Source organism: Microcebus murinus, chromosome 21 (assembly GCF_040939455.1).
Source record: "Microcebus murinus isolate Inina chromosome 21, M.murinus_Inina_mat1.0, whole genome shotgun sequence".
Lineage (NCBI taxonomy): Eukaryota > Metazoa > Chordata > Mammalia > Primates > Cheirogaleidae > Microcebus > Microcebus murinus.
In genome coordinates, this window is record NC_134124.1 from 39,547,081 (window position 1) to 39,565,534 (window position 18,454).

An 18,454-nucleotide genomic window follows, 5' to 3' on the forward strand; every position below is an offset into this window, starting at 1 on the left:
GGCATTTCTGAGCCCCTCCCATTCCCTCAAGGCTGCATGGTGCCACAAGGTGACCCCCAAGTGCCCCAGCCATGAGCAAGGGCCTTGCTATTTTTATGACTCCTGATGGCTCTCAGTATCTCTTAAATGCTCCCCAATCACCCCACTTTTGTTAGTAGCCCCTACAACTCCCATAGCCTGCTGTCACTCTCAGCCCTCAGCCCTCCCAAATGGCCCCATACCATCCTGCCGGGTCTGTGGGACGCCCCACACCTTCGTCAGGTCTCCAGGGCCCTGTGTTCCCCTCCACTGTCAAGGCCTCCTCTCCCTGGCCCCAATGTCCCCTTGTCCCTGTCCATGAACCCAGTGGACTTCGAACATTTCTGGGACACTACAGAGGCTTCTAGAGGTCCTTAGTGTCACCAAGGGCATTTCAAGGGCCCTGAGGAACCGCAGACTTTCCCCACATGGACAGCCATAGCTTCTCCACAGCCTTGCGTGACCCATCAGTGCTAATGGCTACGGGGACACTTGGTGGCTCCCAACAGTGCTGTGATGGCTATTTTGTGTTGGCTTGACTAGGCCAAGGGTGCCCAGCTGGAAGAACACTGCTTCTGGAAGAGATTGGCACGTGAGTGGGCAGACTGCTGGTGGTCATTACCCATCCCTCGAGGGCCTGGGCTGGGACACCCATCTCTTCCTGCCCTCGGACACCTGTGCTCTGGTTCTTAGGCCACAAGGCTCGGACGGGAGCCACAGCCCCGGCGTCCTGGGCCTCCAGCTCGCAGAAGGCAGATCACGGGACTTCCTGGCCTCCATAAGTGCAGGAGCCAATCCCTCCCCACGAATCTCTGCCGGTGTATCCAGATTGATATCCTACTGGCTATTTCCCTGGAGAAGCCTGACTAGTACAGGTGTCTGCAGAAAGTGCCTGGGCCTTGGAGCCAGGGACACCTGGGCTGTGACCCCAGCTCCGCCGCTCTCCAGCTCTGTGCCCTTGGGTGGTGGACTCTACCTCTCTGAACCTGCTTCCTCCTTGGTAGAATGTGAAAACCATGCCAGCCCACATGGTGGCTGGGGGCAAGCTGACACATACTACGGGGCCAGTATGGTTTCCGGCGCTGAACAAGCCTTCAGTGCCCGTTTACCCCTTTCCTCCCTGCTCCCCAGTCTGAGGCAGGCCGGGCACTTGTCCACTGAGCCCCTGCTTTGTGCAAGGACCTGCACCAGGTGCCACCCCTGATGAGCGGGTATCATATGACACTCCTGCTCTGTCAGAGGGATCAGAGAGGGGCCACCCCAGCCTGCTTATACAGCTGCTTATAGAAAGTAGACCAGGGATGGGGAGGACTCTGGTCTCTGCCCCACTCCACCAAAGACGTCCTCCTGCCTCTGTCATTGCGCAGGCTGTTGCCTCGTCTCAAACGCGCCTCCTCGCCCGAGCCTCCCACTCCTCAAAGTGCAGCTCGAGTCCCACCGTGGCTAAGTGGCTGGGTACACGGGCTCCACAGGCCCAGTAAGCCTCGATCCAAGCCCAGCCCTCCCCCTGCCAAGGGGTACATCTTGCACCTCTTTGGGCAAACAATTTACATTTCTTAAGTTTCCCCATGTGAAAAGTGGGGTTAACAACACTCACCTCCTAGGTCTGTGGTGAGGCCCTGACAAGCAACGCAGGCGTGACGCCGGGGCCCTGCAGGTGCTCAGTGAGTGGCGCCGAGTCCTGCCGTGGCACTTTCTGCTCTGTGCCTTCTTGTGGAGTGGCTCTGACACCTCAGTGCACTGGGAAGGTCTGGGCGGTGCGGGTGCTGCTCCTCCCAGCAGCCCCCAGGCGAGGGCCTCAGAAGCCAGAGACAGAGAAGTTGCCAACAAAGATGGACTCTCCTCCCGAATGGGCAACGAGGTGCTGCAGCTCATTTGCTTTTTAACATCGCATTGCCTGAGACAGTGCAGGGACTGGTTATGAGAAGGGAGTACAGAGGAGCTCTGGGGAAAACTTGGGCCAGCTTAGCTCACACTCTGGGCCTCATTTCTTCACCATTGTACCAACGGCTGAGCCGAGGCCCGTGGAAGTGGGCAGACTTGCCCAGTGCCACGCTGTAGAACTCCAACTGGCTGGAGAAGGCTGAGAATCGGAAGTCAAAACAGCTTCTCCCCATGAACCTACCCTTGTCCAGGGGGGTCTGGACACCTCTCCTCTTGACTAAGAAGAGCAGGAACACTCAAGGGAAGGGGCTGTTCCACTTGTCTTAATAGCCCTAGTCTTAGATCCAAGCAAGGAACATTATTAGGTCAATAAGGTCAGTAAGGTCAGTAAAGACCTGCTGAATGCACGAAAGGACCCGGATTTCCAAAGTTTGCATATCTCAGCAGAAAATGTCTGTGTCTGCTCTTTGGTGCCTGATCTCCTCCCCCATCCCACAGGAAAATCTCTTAGGCCTGAGGTAGCCCTTGACTTCACTTCCAAAGCTCCCCTCCCCTTTTGTTTTTTTGTAGTCTGATAGAGCCAGGCTGCAGAATCACACTTGGCCAGCAGGGGTCACTAGCACACACTGCAGCCGGCAGGGTCTACTGAGTAAATTAACTCCTGATACTATTAATTCTGTAGGAACAAGAGTCTGCAAGACAGGTTCCCTGGGAATGAGTGAGATCCACATTTCTGTGACCAAGCCTATTCTTGTCTTGCAATTGCAGTTACTTTACACAATACACTTTCAGACATGAGGAAGAAAGGTGGCAGGGGACAAGTGACAGGTGACTGCACCAATGTCTGTGGCTCTGTGAAGTTAGGAAGTACTCAGGGGCCTCTGTGAATCACAGAGATGGTCTGAACTCCAAAACTCTGTGGCATGCTTTCTCTGTGAGCAGCTATTACAACCTCAGAGAGAGTAAGATGCTAAGACAGGTTCAGGTAGAACCAAGATTGGGGATTTTAAGCAAAAAAGCTGACCAGAGAGGAATGAGTAGACAGTGCATAAAATGATCTTCCTGTACCATGGGCTAGCAAGCTAAAACACACTTGGTGGTCTAAAGTTGCCATTTGGAAATCTCAGACACAAATTTAAAGATTTTTGTCTAAGTTCTGAGCAATACCACAAAACACTTCTTGAGTGTAGACACTGTTCAATCAGGATAATAAAAATAAATGTGAACACGTAACTTTATCATTCACGTTCAGAGTACACAGGAACTTCATGATTATCCTGCATCCAAAATGGGAGCCATTATCCCCATTTTAGAGATGAGAAAACTGAGGCTGGCAGGGGCAGATCCAGGAGCCTGAGGCAGTGCTGCACCCTGCAAATCCTCATCCCTTTCCACTCTGCCTGGCCTGCCCCAGACAGCCACTGCGAGGAGGCTGTTGCTTTCTTTGGGCTTGCAGTGTGAGAAACAGAAAGGCACAGTGATCAAGACACGGGGCCTGGGGTGAGACAGATGTGAGTTCTTTTTCCTTCTTGTTATTGACTAGCTGTGTAACTGTGGGCAAATTACTTAACTTCTCTGTGTCTCAATGAGGGGAAGTAATAAATGCATAACATGGAAAAATATCTTACTTTACCAGTTGTTGTGAGGATTAAAAAGGTCACTTTAGTGAAGCATCTAGCGTGGACTAGGCGAAGAGTGAACACATGAGCAGAAGCAAGCTTGGGCTCCTGAACACCAGTGCTTTCTACTTTGTTTTCAACTGGCCACACTGAGTGGAGACTGCAACCTCCAAATGTGGAACTCAGATGGCTTTGCAGGCATATCATGGAGGTAACAAAAACCAGAAAGAAAAATCCAATGAACAGCACCCTGCTGGGGACAGCCACATGATAGTTTGTTCATTTCTTTAATTTTTAAAAATGAGTAAGCAGACAATTTTGTGCCTTTGAACACCCAATAACCTTTTTCATTTTTTAATAATACCGTAAATATCTCGGAAAGGATGTATTGTTTCTAATGAATATCAAAAAAGTCATCATAATGATGTGTTCCCCTGCCCCACGGTGCCCTCCCCACCCCCAGAGTTACCCAAATACTTGTAGGAAATTACAAAAAACAAAAGACAGCAATCAGCCCTCCACCTGCCCCATGAGTGGTTTCGCACCACTCGTGAGCCGAGCCCCAGGAGCCACGTGAGCGGCACAGGCGTCCGTGCCCGGGGAGGGCTGGGTGGACAGCCAGCCGCGCGGCGCCGGGAAGGCTTCCTCCAGACTCTTGCTGCAGGGGAGCGGGTGAGGGCCGCGCGTGCAGGGCGCCCAGTTCGGGCCAGACGGCTCAGGGAGACGAGGGGGACGGTGGTCTGTCTGTTGGAAGCCAGGCAGGCTTGCGTGGCCTGCACAGGGCGGGAGGCGGCTAGCCCTGGCGTCCCTCCCTGCCCAGAGGGGCACTGGGCATCCCTCTTAGCAAGCTTGGACTTCAGGTGGGGGCTGGCCAGAGCAGACACACTGGGAGTTTGGAAACTTGTGGGTGAAGAAACCACATGGATCCCCTGACTGGATCTGGAAGAAGCTCACATTTCCACCAAATCAAATTGGGAGCATACAGGGAAAGGAAAAACACATGCACCTTCCCCACCTCTAAGAGAGCTCAGACACCACGGCGGAGGGTTGATGCGAAGTCCAGTCAGAAAAGCAGAGCGGTATGGGCCAAGGGGTCTGCGGCCAGGGGGGCGGGGGCGACAGCAGCCCCCTGCGGACTCCGGATGCCCTTCTCCCTCCAGCAGGAGAGGGGCCTTCTCAGTCCCCTGGCGACAGAGCGACAGAGCGGGCGGGATGGGGAAAGATCTGAGAGGCAGGCTGGTGGGGGCGGGGAGGGGACAGCAGGAGGGAGAAGAGGTAGGCCGTGGGAGGCCTCAGGAGGACGCCAGGCTCCACTGTAGCTCCCTGAAGGAAGGGACTAAGACATAGATCCTGGTCAGGCAGCTGCAAGAGCAGACAGCGCCTCCTGACCCAGAAAACCAGCCCTGCTGAGGGTGAGAGCAGAGGACTGGACAGGAGGGCAGGGCAGGCCAGGCCATGGGGACTGAGGACCCACTGGGCACCAGCAAGCCAGGCTGCTCCCGGATGAGATAAAACTAAAGCTTTGGGGGAAAACACATATCCCTACGATTGCATTTCCGTGATAATCTTGATTTTAAATAAGCAGGTGGGGAGAGGAGTGGGGAGCGCTAAGATTATTGCCTGCAAATCTCCAGAAGAGCCAAGATCAAAGGCAGGTCCTGCAGCCAGCAAGGCATGCAAAGAGAGTCCCTGTGGGAACAGCCAATCCAGCCCCTTCCCCAATTTGGGACGTAGAGAAACTGAGGCACAGAGAGGGGAAGGGAGTGCCCAAGGTCACTTAGTGGGATCAGGGTGGTGGGGGTGGGGGGACTCCAACCCAGGAGTCCTGAGTCTGATGGGACCTTTCTTCTCTGCCCCACAGCCTTGACCTTGCTGCATCAAGCTCGCTGCCCTGGACAAGAGAAGGTTCAGGATGAGCCCCTGGAGGAGCTCAGGGAGGGTGGAGGAGGTGGCTGCCGGTGGTCGGAGACAGGGTCAGGGACAGGTTGAAAGGCTGACAGAGGAGGACAGGCACCGCTCCCCCCACCTGCCCAAGTATAAAAGTTTTACAATATTATACACTTTTTCCTAACCCCTAGAAAACAATGATTAAAACTGCCCTAGGACGAGAACATTCCGCTAGTTGCTGTACAGCATTATCTCTTCGCAGTGGTTACTGCCACGATGACGGGGCGAGGAGAGGAATGTGACTTTAAACCAGAGTGCGCGGTGTACCGCGGCCACCTGAAAATTAACGTGTTAATGAATCATGTGCAAAGGAGCAAGCCCTACCATTAGGAGAAGCACGTGTTTCAGGCATTCGCTTACACACGGGGGGGGGGGGAGGGCGCCGCTCAGAAGTGTGCCTCCTTCTCTGTGATGGTGGCGATGGCCCCGTCACCCTTGAGTCTGGCGTCACAGTCATTGACCGCCACCGTCCGTGGGCCTGCCCCACGCTGGCCCCGCATTTTCAGGTCAGCACTGGGGGTCGTCAGCTTCCGGAGTTTCTAGATGGTTGGAGGGAGAAGAGCCGTCTGAGATTAGCGGCCAGGGTGCCGGGCCGGCCTCGGCCTCTCCCAGCTGCACGAGGGGAAGCCCCGGTGCCTGGGATCGTGAGACGGAGGTCGGGCCAGCCCTGCCACTTACAGCCCCGTCCTGGACCATGAGTGACCTCCCTTGGGTCTCAGTTTCCTCCTCTGGAAAGTGGGGGCAATGCAGGTCCCTGCTCCTGGCGTCAGGTGAGGAGTAAGGAGACGGCATGTGGAAGCACCTAACCTCCCAGCTGGCCTATGGAGGGTGCCTGGGCCCCAGAGCTGATCAGAGCCATCCCTGGCTGAGTTCCCTCCCTCAGAGAGGTGGGGTTGGATCACTGCTTGGCCACTCACTGCACTGTCCTCATCTGTGAAATGGGGCCACAGGGCCTGCCCAGAAGGGCCCCCGTGAGCGAGTGTAAGGCCCCTCCAGGCTACCTGTAGGACGGCTGCTGGTGAGATGAGTGCCTTCTGCACGCACGGGGTGTCGCCGTGGCAGGCCAGGGCAGCAGGTGTGCTGTGCTCCCCGCGCTGTGCTTCAGGCCAGGACCGCGAGCGCCCAATCCGACCCGCACAGGCAGGCCGCCCTGGCCGGCCACGCCCCGGCCACCTGCAGACTCCTGCCGGAGCGCTGGCGCCCGCCTGCCTCTCAGACCAGATGGGCCGCAGTTCAGCTTCATCGGATTCCCCAGGAGGAGACTCTGGGACAGGATTTGGGAGACCCTCTCTGGACACGAGGGGACTGCAAAGACTTTGGGGTGGCTCGCTTATCATGATCTAGGTTCTGTTTCTCCTCTCAGATCCTGCCATGCCCAAGAGGCTGAACCTATACTGTCTGAACCCTAATCCAGGTAGGATTAATAGGTGGATTCACCTGCACTGATCTGTAGGCGTCCCCGGTGTGCCCGGCACCGTGCCAGGCAACGAGCACTGGCGCCGGTCCGTGTCCCAGCCCCACCACCCACCACGGCCCCTCTGCGCCACTGTCTCCTCGTCTGTAAAAGGGGGACAGCCACGGTACCTGCCTTCCAGGGTTCCCATGGGGCTCAGAGCAGTGGACTTAGCACAACGCTAACGTGCCACCTCCTGTTGGTATGCTGCGTCCCCAGAACACCCCACCCTCCAGACCCCACTGCCTGTCAGCAGGACCGATGTGGGAACTGGGGCTCAAGGAGGGGAGCAAACCAGCACAAGGTCTTTTGGGAAGGAAGGCCTGGAAACTGGGCTGACCCGAGAACTTGCTCCCTTTAAGAAGCCCTGCTGTCTGAGCCAGCAGGCGTGCACTTAGGGACATGGAGGGGACCCAGGAAAATATTCCTGCCCTTCACCCAACACCAGGTCTAAGGTCATCTACTGGATTTGCCAGCAGACACTGGGCATTTCTGAGCACCAAAAAGCCCCCTAGAAGTTCAGACAGTGGCCTTCCAGTGGTGGAGGTTTAAATGCCCCGGGTCAGCTGCCTTCTGGACATGTGTGGCTTGGGGCAGAACCAACAGCCGCCCTGGGCCAAACTCCCTGCGGCACCAGGGAGCCTGACTTGTCCTGGGGCACAAGCAGGGAGGAAGGGACTTCCCTCCTGGCTTGCTCCTTCTGGCCAGAGGCACCTCTCTTCCAGAGCCAGGGTCCTCAGTGGGCGGGGGACCCCTCAGTGGGCAGGGCACCCCTCGGTGGGCGGGGCACCCCTCGGTGGGCAGGAGGCTGGGTGCGGCTGACTCTGGGCTGGAACTTCTGGCTCTGTGCAGACCCGCTCCTGTCTCCTTCTGGTCTTGGCCAGGAGGCCAAGATCAACTCCTGCAATCCCTGGGGAGTGGCACCGGGGCAGAGACAAGGCCCCACAGAGGAGTGCAGCAAGTGCAGCAGAGGAAGCTGAGGCAGCGAGGCCCCAGGGACAGGACCGCAGACTCCAGTCTCTGCTTTCTCATTCAGAGGCTGTGTGCCCTTGAGCAAGTTGCTTCACTTCTCTGTGCTTCAGTTTCCTCATTTGTGGAGACAAAGAGAGTCTCCACCTCACAAGATTGCCGTGGGGATTAAATGACTTAGTATTTGTAAGCTGCTTAGAAGAGTGTCTGGCACACAGCAAACACTCCACTGAAGGCCCCGCGAGCCATCTGGCCGTGGGAGTCCAGACAGAGCGCGCTCTGCAGGGAGGTGCGCTTGCCGACGGGAGACCACGTCCTGCACGATCCCATTGGCATGAAACGTCCAGATGTGCAGAACAGGCAAACCCACAGCAACAGAGCGATTAGTAGCTGTCTGGGATGGGAACGGGTTAACTATTCCCTGGGCTCCAGGCATCTTCCTGGGCAGGTGACACTATTCTAAAACTGACTTACAGTGATGATTGCACTATGGGGAAAATTACAAAAAAATTATTTAACAGTACTCCTGAAATGGGCAAATTTTATGTTGTCTAAAACAAACTTTGATGAAATTATTTTTAAAAACTTGGTCTGCTAACTTTTGGCTGTATGCTCAGCCTTTGGCAAGTGACTTCATTTTTCTGAGCCTCAGTTTCCCTCGCCAGTTAAATGCAGAAAATGATGCCTATTAGCCTGGTTTGCTGTGAGGACTACAGGGGACACAGCAGGTAGAGAGCCCATCACGCGACGACGCAGGATGGGTGCTCCCAAATGCCGGAGGACGAGGATTGGCAGAACAGCAAGGGCCGACACTTGGCACCCTCTGGGCCAGCTCCTGGTCCAAGTGCTTTTCCCTATAAGAACTTGCTGACTTCTCACAAACTCTAAAACTTAGGTATTGCTGTTATTCCATTTTACAGGCAGGGAAACTGAGGCTGAGCTCCTAGAAATTGGCTCAACCCCAAGGCCCCACAGAGATACCTGCAGCACAACCATGGTGACGGGTGCCACCAGGAGGGGCTGCCACAGCCCCCTGCGAGGCGGGGGCACGTTTTCATCACACTGGCTGGTCAGAGGAGGAAGCTGAGGCCGGGGACGTGCCCACATCCACTGGCCCTCCTGGGCAGAGCCGGTCCGTCCTCCCGGCTGTCTCACCTCAGGCAGCGTCCCCTCCGTCTTCCACACCTGGAGGGAGATCCAGAGTGGGATGCAGAGCATGGAGGACAGGGCCATGAGCCAACCGATGCCATAGCCCCAGGCCGGGTAGGTGTACACGTTGTTGTACTTGAGTGGCTTGTACTTGACCAGGAAGAAGATGAAGATGCCCTGTGGAGAGACGGAGAAGTCCCTGGGGATGGGCCCAGTGTCCAGGCTCAGGGCTGCAGGAGGCCAGCAGGGGAGAGGGTCGCCGGGTCTGACAGCCTTAGAGGGGCGAGGCCCTGCCCTGGGGCGAGTTCGAGGCAGAACCACCTGGAGTCCGTCCCACAGTGCCAGGCCCCAGGGAGCTGACCCCGGGCCTCAGACTCCTGGGGTCCTGGGTTGCAGTGACAATGGCAGGTAGCCGACCATGTCTTCAATGTCCCCATAGAACGGGCGCCTCCCGACCCCCACCGCACCCCCGGGAGCCTCTTCTTTGGCGTCTGCCCTGGTCGGAGTGCCCGCATTTTCCTAGTGGCTGCTCGGGCTGGGCTCAGAGTGGCCGCTCAGAACCGCGGTGGCCTGTGAAGAGGCTCCAAGATACTTCAAGGGCCAAGAAGTGGGTAAAGAGCGATGGGCTTTTGTTTTCTGATTAAACATCTGCTCACAGAGGCTCTCTGTGGCCAGTCTCAGGGGCAGAGTGTGTGCCCAGTGTCACCTCAGCTCTGCTGCCTCGCGGCTAACGAGGAAGAAACCCTTCCTGCCCACAGAGGCCCCGCTGCGTGGGCCCGGTGACAGTCTGTGCTCACAGAATCCGAGGCCGAGAAGGCAGCGGCTTGCTTGTGGCCACCGGGCAGGCCCTGGCAGGGCGGGGTTCCGGGAGGCTCTGCCCTCGCCAGGCCCAGAGCCTGTCCCCACGGCTCCAGCGTTGTGAGGACCCGTGGGGACGTCAGCCTCGGCAGGGCTGGGGGCTGTGGAGCGGAAGAGTGGCCGGGTGGACAGCTGGAGGGGTTCCTGGTGGGGTCCTTACCGCGCAGATCCCGGGGGTCACGACCTTCCAGCACCACTTAATGAGTGACAATGGCCGGTAGCCAATCATGTCTTCGATGTTATCATAGAACCGGTTGCTTCCTGTGCAGAACAAATGGATGGTCACACACGCCAAGACTTTCCGAGGCGACCTAGGGGAAAGGCTGAGAGTGTTTGCTTCCCCCAGCTGGAGACAGAAATGGCAGCAGGGACCTTATTACATGGCTTAAAAGGCAACCAAGCCCTTACACGCGTGAGGGCTCAGAGGAGACTGCAGTGGGGGAGTCTGGCCCCACACTGGGGAGGACACCCCGGCCTCGCAGTCGGGCCAGGAGGTGAGGAGGAGGTTCTGGGGAACGCAGAGGTGGCCCTCGGGGGAGGAGGGGCTGGCTCGCGGGCGGGGCCTGGCAGGCTGCCCAGGCAGCGTGGCCCGCAGGGCTGTGCTGAGCGCTGCTCCGGGCAGGAGCACCCAGCAAGCCTCCCCGCATGTTCGGTCTGGGGACTGCGGGACCACGGGCGGTGTCTGTGGGGCCAGGCGCCATGCTGGCGGCTTTGCTAGCTATCTCCTACTTGCAAACGTGGTGATGACGACTCCATCTCACACTGCCCGAGCCCGAGCCTCCCTCTGCCGTGGGTCTCCCCACAGTGGCAGGGCCAGGGAGTCCTTGAAGATGAGGAAGAGGAGGCCAACACAGACAGAGAGAAGCCCCGGGTGCGGGCGGGCGGTGGGGCTTGGGCGGGCGGTGGGGCGTGGCGGGCCGGCCATACTCACCGTACACCCAGCCGATGCAGACGCACTCGAAGATGGCCACGAAGAGGAGGCACATCCCGCTGGCGGCGTAGGAGTCGAAGAGCTGGAAGATGTACATGCCGCCCTGCAGGTGGCGGGACAGCTACGTGGACATGGGGACAGCGGCCGGCCAGCTGGCCTCGCTCTGCTGCAGCCGCCGGCCAGGCGTCCGCTGCCCTGGTCTGGACAGCGCACCCTCCCCCGGCACCCCTAAGAGGTTGTCCTCTGGGGGCTGCCAGCATTGTGGATGGTTTGTTTCATGCCGGCCCTCACTTCCCCACTCCCCAGGGCCAGAGACAATCCAGGAAATCTGAGACTGGAGGTAGGGACGCTCAGCGCCCCTCCCCAGACGGCCACAACAGCCTCCGGCCCGGCCCAGCCACCCTCTCCTGTCCTCACTTGCCATCTTCTAGAGCAGGGTCCTCAGACTTCCTAAACAGGGCCAGTTCCCTGTCCTCAGACCGTTGGAGGGCCGGACTATAGTTTAAGGAAAAACAGTGAACAAATTCCTATGCACACTGCACATATCTTATTTTGAAGTAAAAAAACAAACGGGCAAAAACACCCTCATGTGGCCCACGGGCCGTAGTTTGAGGACGCCTGTTCTAGAGGAACCTTTCTGTGAACCTGCAAATGCAACCGTGCCACCCTATAGTTGAAAGTGGCTCTTGGGCTCCCCCCAGCCTGCCAGTCAGGGTCACTGCCCGCCCTCCCGGCCTCACAGACCCCCCAGCCACCCTGGAGATGCTCCCCCCCGGACAGGCCATGGGGCAGTCTCGCCTCTGTGCCGTCGCACATGCTGTTCCCTTTCGCCAGGTGAGCTCCTTCAAAGCTCAGATCAAATGTTACCTCCTCCAAGAAGCCCTCCCTGACAGCCTCATTCTTTGGGCCTCTAAAGCAAGTTTTATGGACTCACAATTTTCAAAAAAGTACCCCCTGTAAGCTGCTGCTTTAGCTCTAAGCTCCCACTGAGAAGACCCCCACACTGGTCTCTGTGTCTCCAGCACAGGGCCTGGCACACAGTGGGTCCCTGAGGAATGCCAGTTGGATTGTGTGGGGCGTGAGCTGCAAGGGGAAGGCTCTGAGAGGCTTGTCCAGAGCTGGGTCCCCGCATCTGGCCTAGGACGTGGCACACGGGAGGTGCGTGGCCCGTGTCCGGGGGAAGGAGCACTGCGGGCCAGACCTGCAGGCACAAAGCCGAGGGGACGACGCTCGGCGAAGTCCTGGAGCTGTGAGCTCAGCTGGCCAAGGTTATCGCGAAGGTTCTCTAGGAGGGCTGGGAGGTGTCAGGGCGAGGAGGGAGGGCAGTCCAGCTACAGATTCAGGGAGAGTTGGGATTTGTCGAGATCATCTTTATATTACAATGAGGGTCCTTAGGGGGCACCATGAGGCACAGCGGAAATGAGAACGTAAGGAGCTAGGGAGGACCAGGTGGGGGTCTGAATGCTGGGACAGCGGGCTGGGCTAAGAAGCCAGCACGACGAAGCCCAGACGGCTCTGCGACTGCCACGGGGGCGTGCTCAGAGCTGAGCTCCCCTGCGCCCCAGCCGCCCGGCCTCCTCCCAGTGCACGGGCCACGCGGCCCGGGCTGCTCGCTTCTTCCTTCCTCTCTCCAGCTGGGGTGGGGACATCGCAACACTCGCAGGGCCAGACAGAGACTACAACTGAGCAAAGGGCCGGAGTGACATGGGGAGCGGTGGCGGCTGCGGCCAGCTGGAGAACAGGGCCCGCTGCACACAGCTCTGGTCGAGGGCTGCTGGGGATGTAGCTCTGAGGACAGACCTGCAGATATTCTGGAAGACACCAGAAATCCAGATTGCACGGGAAATTTTTCTTTCTCTTAATAGTTGGCAACTTTTCATGTTAAAGGGCTAAAACAACATGGATCCTGGGCAGCGCCTGGTCTGGGCTCCCGTCTGTGGCGCGACAGTGCACGCTCAGGCCTGCGGGGGCGGGCGCAGGCGGGAGGCGCCTCTGCGGTGCGCTCCGGGCCGGGCTGGCTGAGTTAAGCCCAAGACCCGCCCCCAATCGCCCTCCTCCCGTGAACATCACACACCTAAAAAGAACAGAGAAGCCCTTTACACAGGTCTGTTCTAGCTGCTTCTCTTGGCTTAGCCCAGTCGTTCTTCACAGTGCAATTATAAAGCAGTTGTTATTGTCACCCTCAGTGTTCATATGCGGAAACTGAGGCATGGTGCAGTGACAGCACCTTCTGCAGGTCATCCAGCCAGCTAGCCAAGGGCCGAGGAATGTCCCAGGTGGTCTGGCTGCAGAGCTGTGCTCTTAACCACCCAGCATGCCGCCTTGGTGGCAGATGAGAAATTTGTACCCTGTTTTTTCCCCCTAGAGCTAAGCTTTAAATGTGTATAAATGAAGGAGAAGTTTCTGCCAGCAATTACCTCAAAGGCCAAGGCAACACGGCCCATTTGGCAATTTGAACTTCCCTGGTGCCACTGCTCACAGATATTCCTCCGTGGAGGCGGAAGGTTGGCAGGTAAAGCCCAGTGTCTGCTGATTAACAGTCTTGGTGGCTGCAGTGCTGGCTCCCTGATGGCCCCTCAGGGGCCACGCGGTGCCCCTTGGGCAGATCTGAGGCCTCGGGCAGAGGGTGGGCATCCCAGATGCAGCAAGCCGGGGCACCAGGGACAGGCGGCCCAGCGGCTCCCCACCTGCCTGCTCCAAGCCAGTGATGCCGTGCCCTGTCAACGCTTGCTCTTCCCGTATCCCGTCCCCATTAGCCTCTGTAACGCATCAGGCTAGCCCTCCAATTTGTATGTGACAAAGACTCTACTCTGCATAACTAACCAGCGCTTAATGAGGCTCTGCTCACGGCAGCACCCAGGGCCCTGTCTGGGACAAGTGAGGCGGAAGCTGGGAAGCACCCCGTTCCTTTGCTCCAGCACTGATTATCCCTCTCATTAATGTGACAATGACTAGGAGCAGTGGCAACCCCAGCTGCTGTGCACCAAGCACCCACCTGTGCCAGGCCCTAAGCCAGCTCTGGGTCACAAAGCCCAGCAAAGACTGGTCCTGTTCTCATGGACCGCGAGGCCTGGGTGGAGAGGCAGGTGACCGCAGCAGGCAGCGGACCGTGGGGTCCTGGCGATGGTGAGGGGTGGGCGGAGCTGGGAAGCAGGCACTGGGGGCATGGCCGAGGGAGGCGAGCAGAGGCGGCTGCCGGAGGCGGCGGCACTGGACCTGGGCAGGCTCGACAAGGTGGCGTCGGCCAGGCGCCCCCCAGACTGGACTCAGTGTCGCACTGCTGTCACGGGTTCTGAGTTCCCTGGTTTCTTTCCACATTTCGTGCAGAACCTCTTCTTGTTTCTAGGCAACAGTGTTTGTTTTTTGGGTTTTTTTTTTTTTTTTTTGCTTTTTAAATTGATTGTCTGCATGTGAGGAGAAAGATGCCTATCTCACCTTCCCGACATACTAGAGGAAGTGTTTATTTGGCAAGATGGCTGCCGGAGGGGAGAGACACATGGCTTCACCGGACATTCCTAACTGGGGCTCATGGAGAACCCGCAGGCCCCGCAGGGACAAGGAGGACGGGGGCACGCAGACGGCCGAGGCTGGAACACACAGCACCTGGAGGTGCCAAGTATTGGCGCGCAGCCTGTTCTCGCAGGCAGGCAGGAAAGCCTGCCGCGAACGTGAGACCAGTGATAGGGGACTAAGGGTAGGGGCTGGCGGTGACACTGTCCCCTGCACCCGGGAGTGACTCTTGGGGACTGGCTGGCAGGCACGTCCTCACGCCTACTAGATGAAGTGAGTCCCAGCCCCTGTTAATGACAGCAGTGCCCTTCAGCTGTGCACTGACATGGAGCCCTTGTCCAAGGGCGTCACGAGAACCTCTGCTTCATCCTCACAGCGACCCACTAGGAAGAGGCCTGCCGATGGCAGGGAAGGTGCTGGGCACGCCCAGGGCCCAGGTCACACGGCTGGTTCCCAAGAGCTGGGCGCTGCTGCCCTGCACCTGCGGCGCCCCTGCAGCACAGCGCACGCCACTCACCTCCGTCAACATCACGAGGCCCAGAAAATAGGAGACGACCGACAAGGCCAGGATGAGCAGCTCCCGCCGGTAGCCCCTCCGGAAGACCTTGGGGTACATGTCCACCACGGCCGTCACCAGGCTTTCCACGCACACAAACTGGATGGGGAGACACGATGGTGTGAAACCCAAGAAAAAGGCCATTCCTGGTGGCCCTGGCGCTGGGCAAGCACAGTGGGCCTAGACCCTGGGCTTCCTCGTGCCAGGCTCACCTGCACCCCACACTCACACACACGCACGCAGGGACTGAGAACAGCGGTCCCAGCACTAACAGAGCTCCGGCACGTCCATTTAACAGGTGACAACACTGACCCTGGAAGCAACCTGCCCAGGGTCACTCAGCAAGGAATGGCAGTCAGGACTTGAACTAGGGTCTCCAGACTCCAAATCGAGTACTCCTCCTTCTGCCCCTGCTGTCATGTGCCTACATGTTGGGCCTGTCTGGGGCAGCAATTTAAATGAAGCCCAGCCCCTGCTCTTGGGGCAGGACTGGAGGCTTTATAACGCCCCTGGCAGCCAGTGGCTCTCTTGGTGGCAGGCTCTGCTCAGTCCTGTGGCCTCCAGGGCTGTGAGGGTTCCCTGCCCTTGCTCCTGGTGGGCAGGCACCTCTGCCAGGAGGAGGGCGTCCAGAGCTGAGCCGACAGCCAGCTCTGTGTCTCTGCTGTGAGTCTCTGGGCTGTGCAGGCAGTGCTGGCCGAGCCTGAGCCACTACGCACCTGCATCCTGGGTGCTGAGCACAGGGCCAGACACGCGACGTCTGCCCAACTCCTGCCCACCCGTCAACAGCCAGCCCAAACATCCTGACACACCAGCCTCCCTCCTCTGGTTCTCCTGGAACTGGGCAGACCTCCTGCATGGACCTTTTCCTGACCCTGCCTCCTTTCCCCTCCAGGAGAGAACAGACCCTCCTTCTCTTCTAGCCCTGAGAACACCTCCTCACACTGGCAGCTGGCGTGTGTTTCCTTAAAAGCAAGTCAGAGCCTGGAGGGCAGGGCCACATCACTTAGACCCATCTCCAGCATCTAGCACAGCGCCTGGCACAGAGGACAGCCTCAGAAAATGTTTGATAAATGAATAAAGGTAATGATGACAGTGATGAGTGCTTGCTATGTGCCAGGCTGTTCGAGGCAGCTAACATATACTAATTTATTCACTCTGCACGTGGTGCATACTATAAGCATCCCCACTTTATAAACAAGGACACAGAAGCAGAGGGGAGTACGCAACTTGCCCAGGGTCACACAGGTGTCATGTGGCAGAGCCTGGGTTTGAACCCAGCAATCTTGTTCCAGAGGCTGGGCTTGAACCACTGTGCGGCCCTGCCTCCAGGAAGGGAGGGAGGGAGGAGGGCTCAAGGGCACAGAAGCTTAGGGGAGGGAATAAGCACCTCGCCCAAGGTCACATGGGGGGATTCACTTTTGCCTCTTCGGGAAAGGCATTTCCATCCTCACTGTGCAAAGCCGATGAAGCGCAGAGAGGTGCAGTGACTGTCCCAAGTCACACAGCTGGCAGGAGTTGCGGACCTGGGACTCAAACCCTGTCCTGCCTCCAGAGCCAGGCCGCCCTGCCTCTGCATCGAAGGCTGGCTTTGCCCGTCCTTTCTCCAGGGTGGTGGGGAAGGAAGGGGATGGAGCTCAAGGGAGGCTGTTGATCCGGGATCAAAACTGAAGAGACATCGGAGGGTGTGGGCTAAGAGGCGGACGGGCCTGGGGGCGCGCCCCAGCAAGGCACTCTGTCTCTGAGCCTCGGTTTCTCCCTCTGTAAATTGGAGACAAGGGGGCTCCAGCCCATGTGCTTATCGTGACGCTGATCTGAGAACGTGGCCCAGGCGCACAGCGAGTGTGGCAGGCGTGGGGGTGGGCAGAGAGCCGCCGCCTCGGTGCCAGGCCCCGGGCCGTCTGCGCGCCGAGGTCCCAGCCCTCCTCCCTTGGCCAGGCGGGCCTGTGCTGCCACGCGCAAGCTGCCGAGGCCCGAGGCCTCTGCCCGTGATGGCAACAACGAGGGAGAAATATCGGCAGAAACACCCGAGACTGAGCACCAGAGACTGAGCAGTTTCCGGGAAGCAGTTCAGGGGAAGAAATCGGACGTGGCCGGGTTGGCAGACCTGCCAGCGTGGGGCTCGCACAGGTCAGGGGCAGGGTGGTACCTCGCAGCCCACTTGGGCACTGTCCCCACAGGCCTGGCCGGGTGAGTCTCGCCAGGTCGAGGGGGCCCGGGCGCCTGCTTTGCCTGTGCCCTGTTGAAGCAGGCCCTGCGGCCTGCAGAGCCGCCTCCGCCCCGCGCTGCCCGCCACACCCCGCCGGCGGCTGGGCCGCTGCTTCCGCGGAACAAGTGCTCTGGGGCTCGTAGGGAACCAGCGGGGATGAGTAGCAGGGCCGAGGGCAGGTCTGGGGACCGAGGGGACAACAGGGTCAGAGAAACTGAGGCAAGGACTGCAGAGTGCTCGGGTGGGCTCGCGCGTGTGCGCCACGTGCAGACACAGGGGCTGCTCCCCAGGAGGCTGCTGGGGGTCCGCGAGGAGCCTAAGGTTGGGCTGAGCCAGGGCAGGCAGGGGAGGGCGGGGCAGAGCTGGTGCTCTGAGGGGCCAGCGGCCGCCTGGGGCCTGTCACAGTGGCCCCAGCACCGAGACGGAGGAAGGGAGAGGAAGTGCATTACTGTCCCCATGTCCTGAGTGACTGGGTGGGGACAGGGCACGTGTGTTGCAGGCCCACTTTGCCAGGCGAGCTGTCGGTCGTGTGTGGCTTAGCAGCATGGAAGAATCTAGCAGCTTTCAAAACTGGAACTGGAAGTTCCCACTAGGGAAAACTGCCCGGGAAGGCGTGGAGGGCCGAGCAGGTGTGTCTGTGGAGCCCAGCAGGGGCGGGAGGACAGCAGGGCAATGGGCGGCGTCTGGGCCCCGACGCCAGGGCCAGGGCCGGTGGCCAGGCCTGGGGAGCCGCCCCACGAGTGGTGTCCGCCGGCGCTGCCCCCCAACCAGGGCTCCCCTCCCCCGCCTCTTACCTGGCTGTCCAGCCCCAGGAAGATGAGCATCATGAAGAACAAGGTGGCCCACACAGGGGACAGAGGCATCATGGTGACAGCCTTGGGGTAGGCGATAAAGGCCAGGCCAGGGCCTGGGGGAGGAGAGAAAGCTGCTGGGTGGGTCCAGGCCCTCATTCCGCTGCCATTTTAACCCAGTGTTCACCGAGCGCCTCCTCTGTGCCTGTCACTCAGACCACTTCAATCTCTAGCTGCCCCAGTGGCCGGTGCTATACTGATGCCCATTTTGCAGACAAGCAAATTGAGACATAGGCAGGTAAACAAGGGTCTGGAAAGACCAGGATTCCAACCCGATTTGGTCTGACACATGGACCTTCCTCTGGACAGACCTGTCTCTACTGTTCTCATGAAACAGGGTGTGGTTTCTTGTTAAAATGCCCACCCAGAGATTCTGATTTGGTTTGTTTAGAGTGAAGCAAGGACTAGACATCTGGTGGCTCTGATGTAGGTAGTTAGAGGTCCAGGCTTGGAGAAATGCTGTTCCACTCAGACTCTCTTCCTTTGGGCTCTTCTCTCATTTC

The 18,454-nt window shown here is 58.6% G+C and overlaps 1 protein-coding gene across 1 annotated transcript in view; it reads right to left on the bottom strand.

The window, feature by feature from the left end:
- Positions 1-3,791: 3,791 nt before the first annotated feature.
- SLC6A11 (solute carrier family 6 member 11) overlaps positions 3,792-18,454 on the bottom strand; it is a 124,112-nt gene continuing 109,449 nt past the window's right edge. Inside the window, exons 9-14 of the mRNA XM_012785228.2 lie at positions 17,895-18,007; positions 14,856-14,993; positions 10,829-10,931; positions 10,058-10,158; positions 9,046-9,216; positions 3,792-6,007 (exon numbers count right to left, since the gene is read on the bottom strand). Coding sequence (XP_012640682.1) covers positions 5,855-6,007; positions 9,046-9,216; positions 10,058-10,158; positions 10,829-10,931; positions 14,856-14,993; positions 17,895-18,007 — 779 coding nt within the window. The 3' untranslated portion in view covers positions 3,792-5,854. The remainder of the gene's footprint in view (positions 6,008-9,045; positions 9,217-10,057; positions 10,159-10,828; positions 10,932-14,855; positions 14,994-17,894; positions 18,008-18,454) is intronic.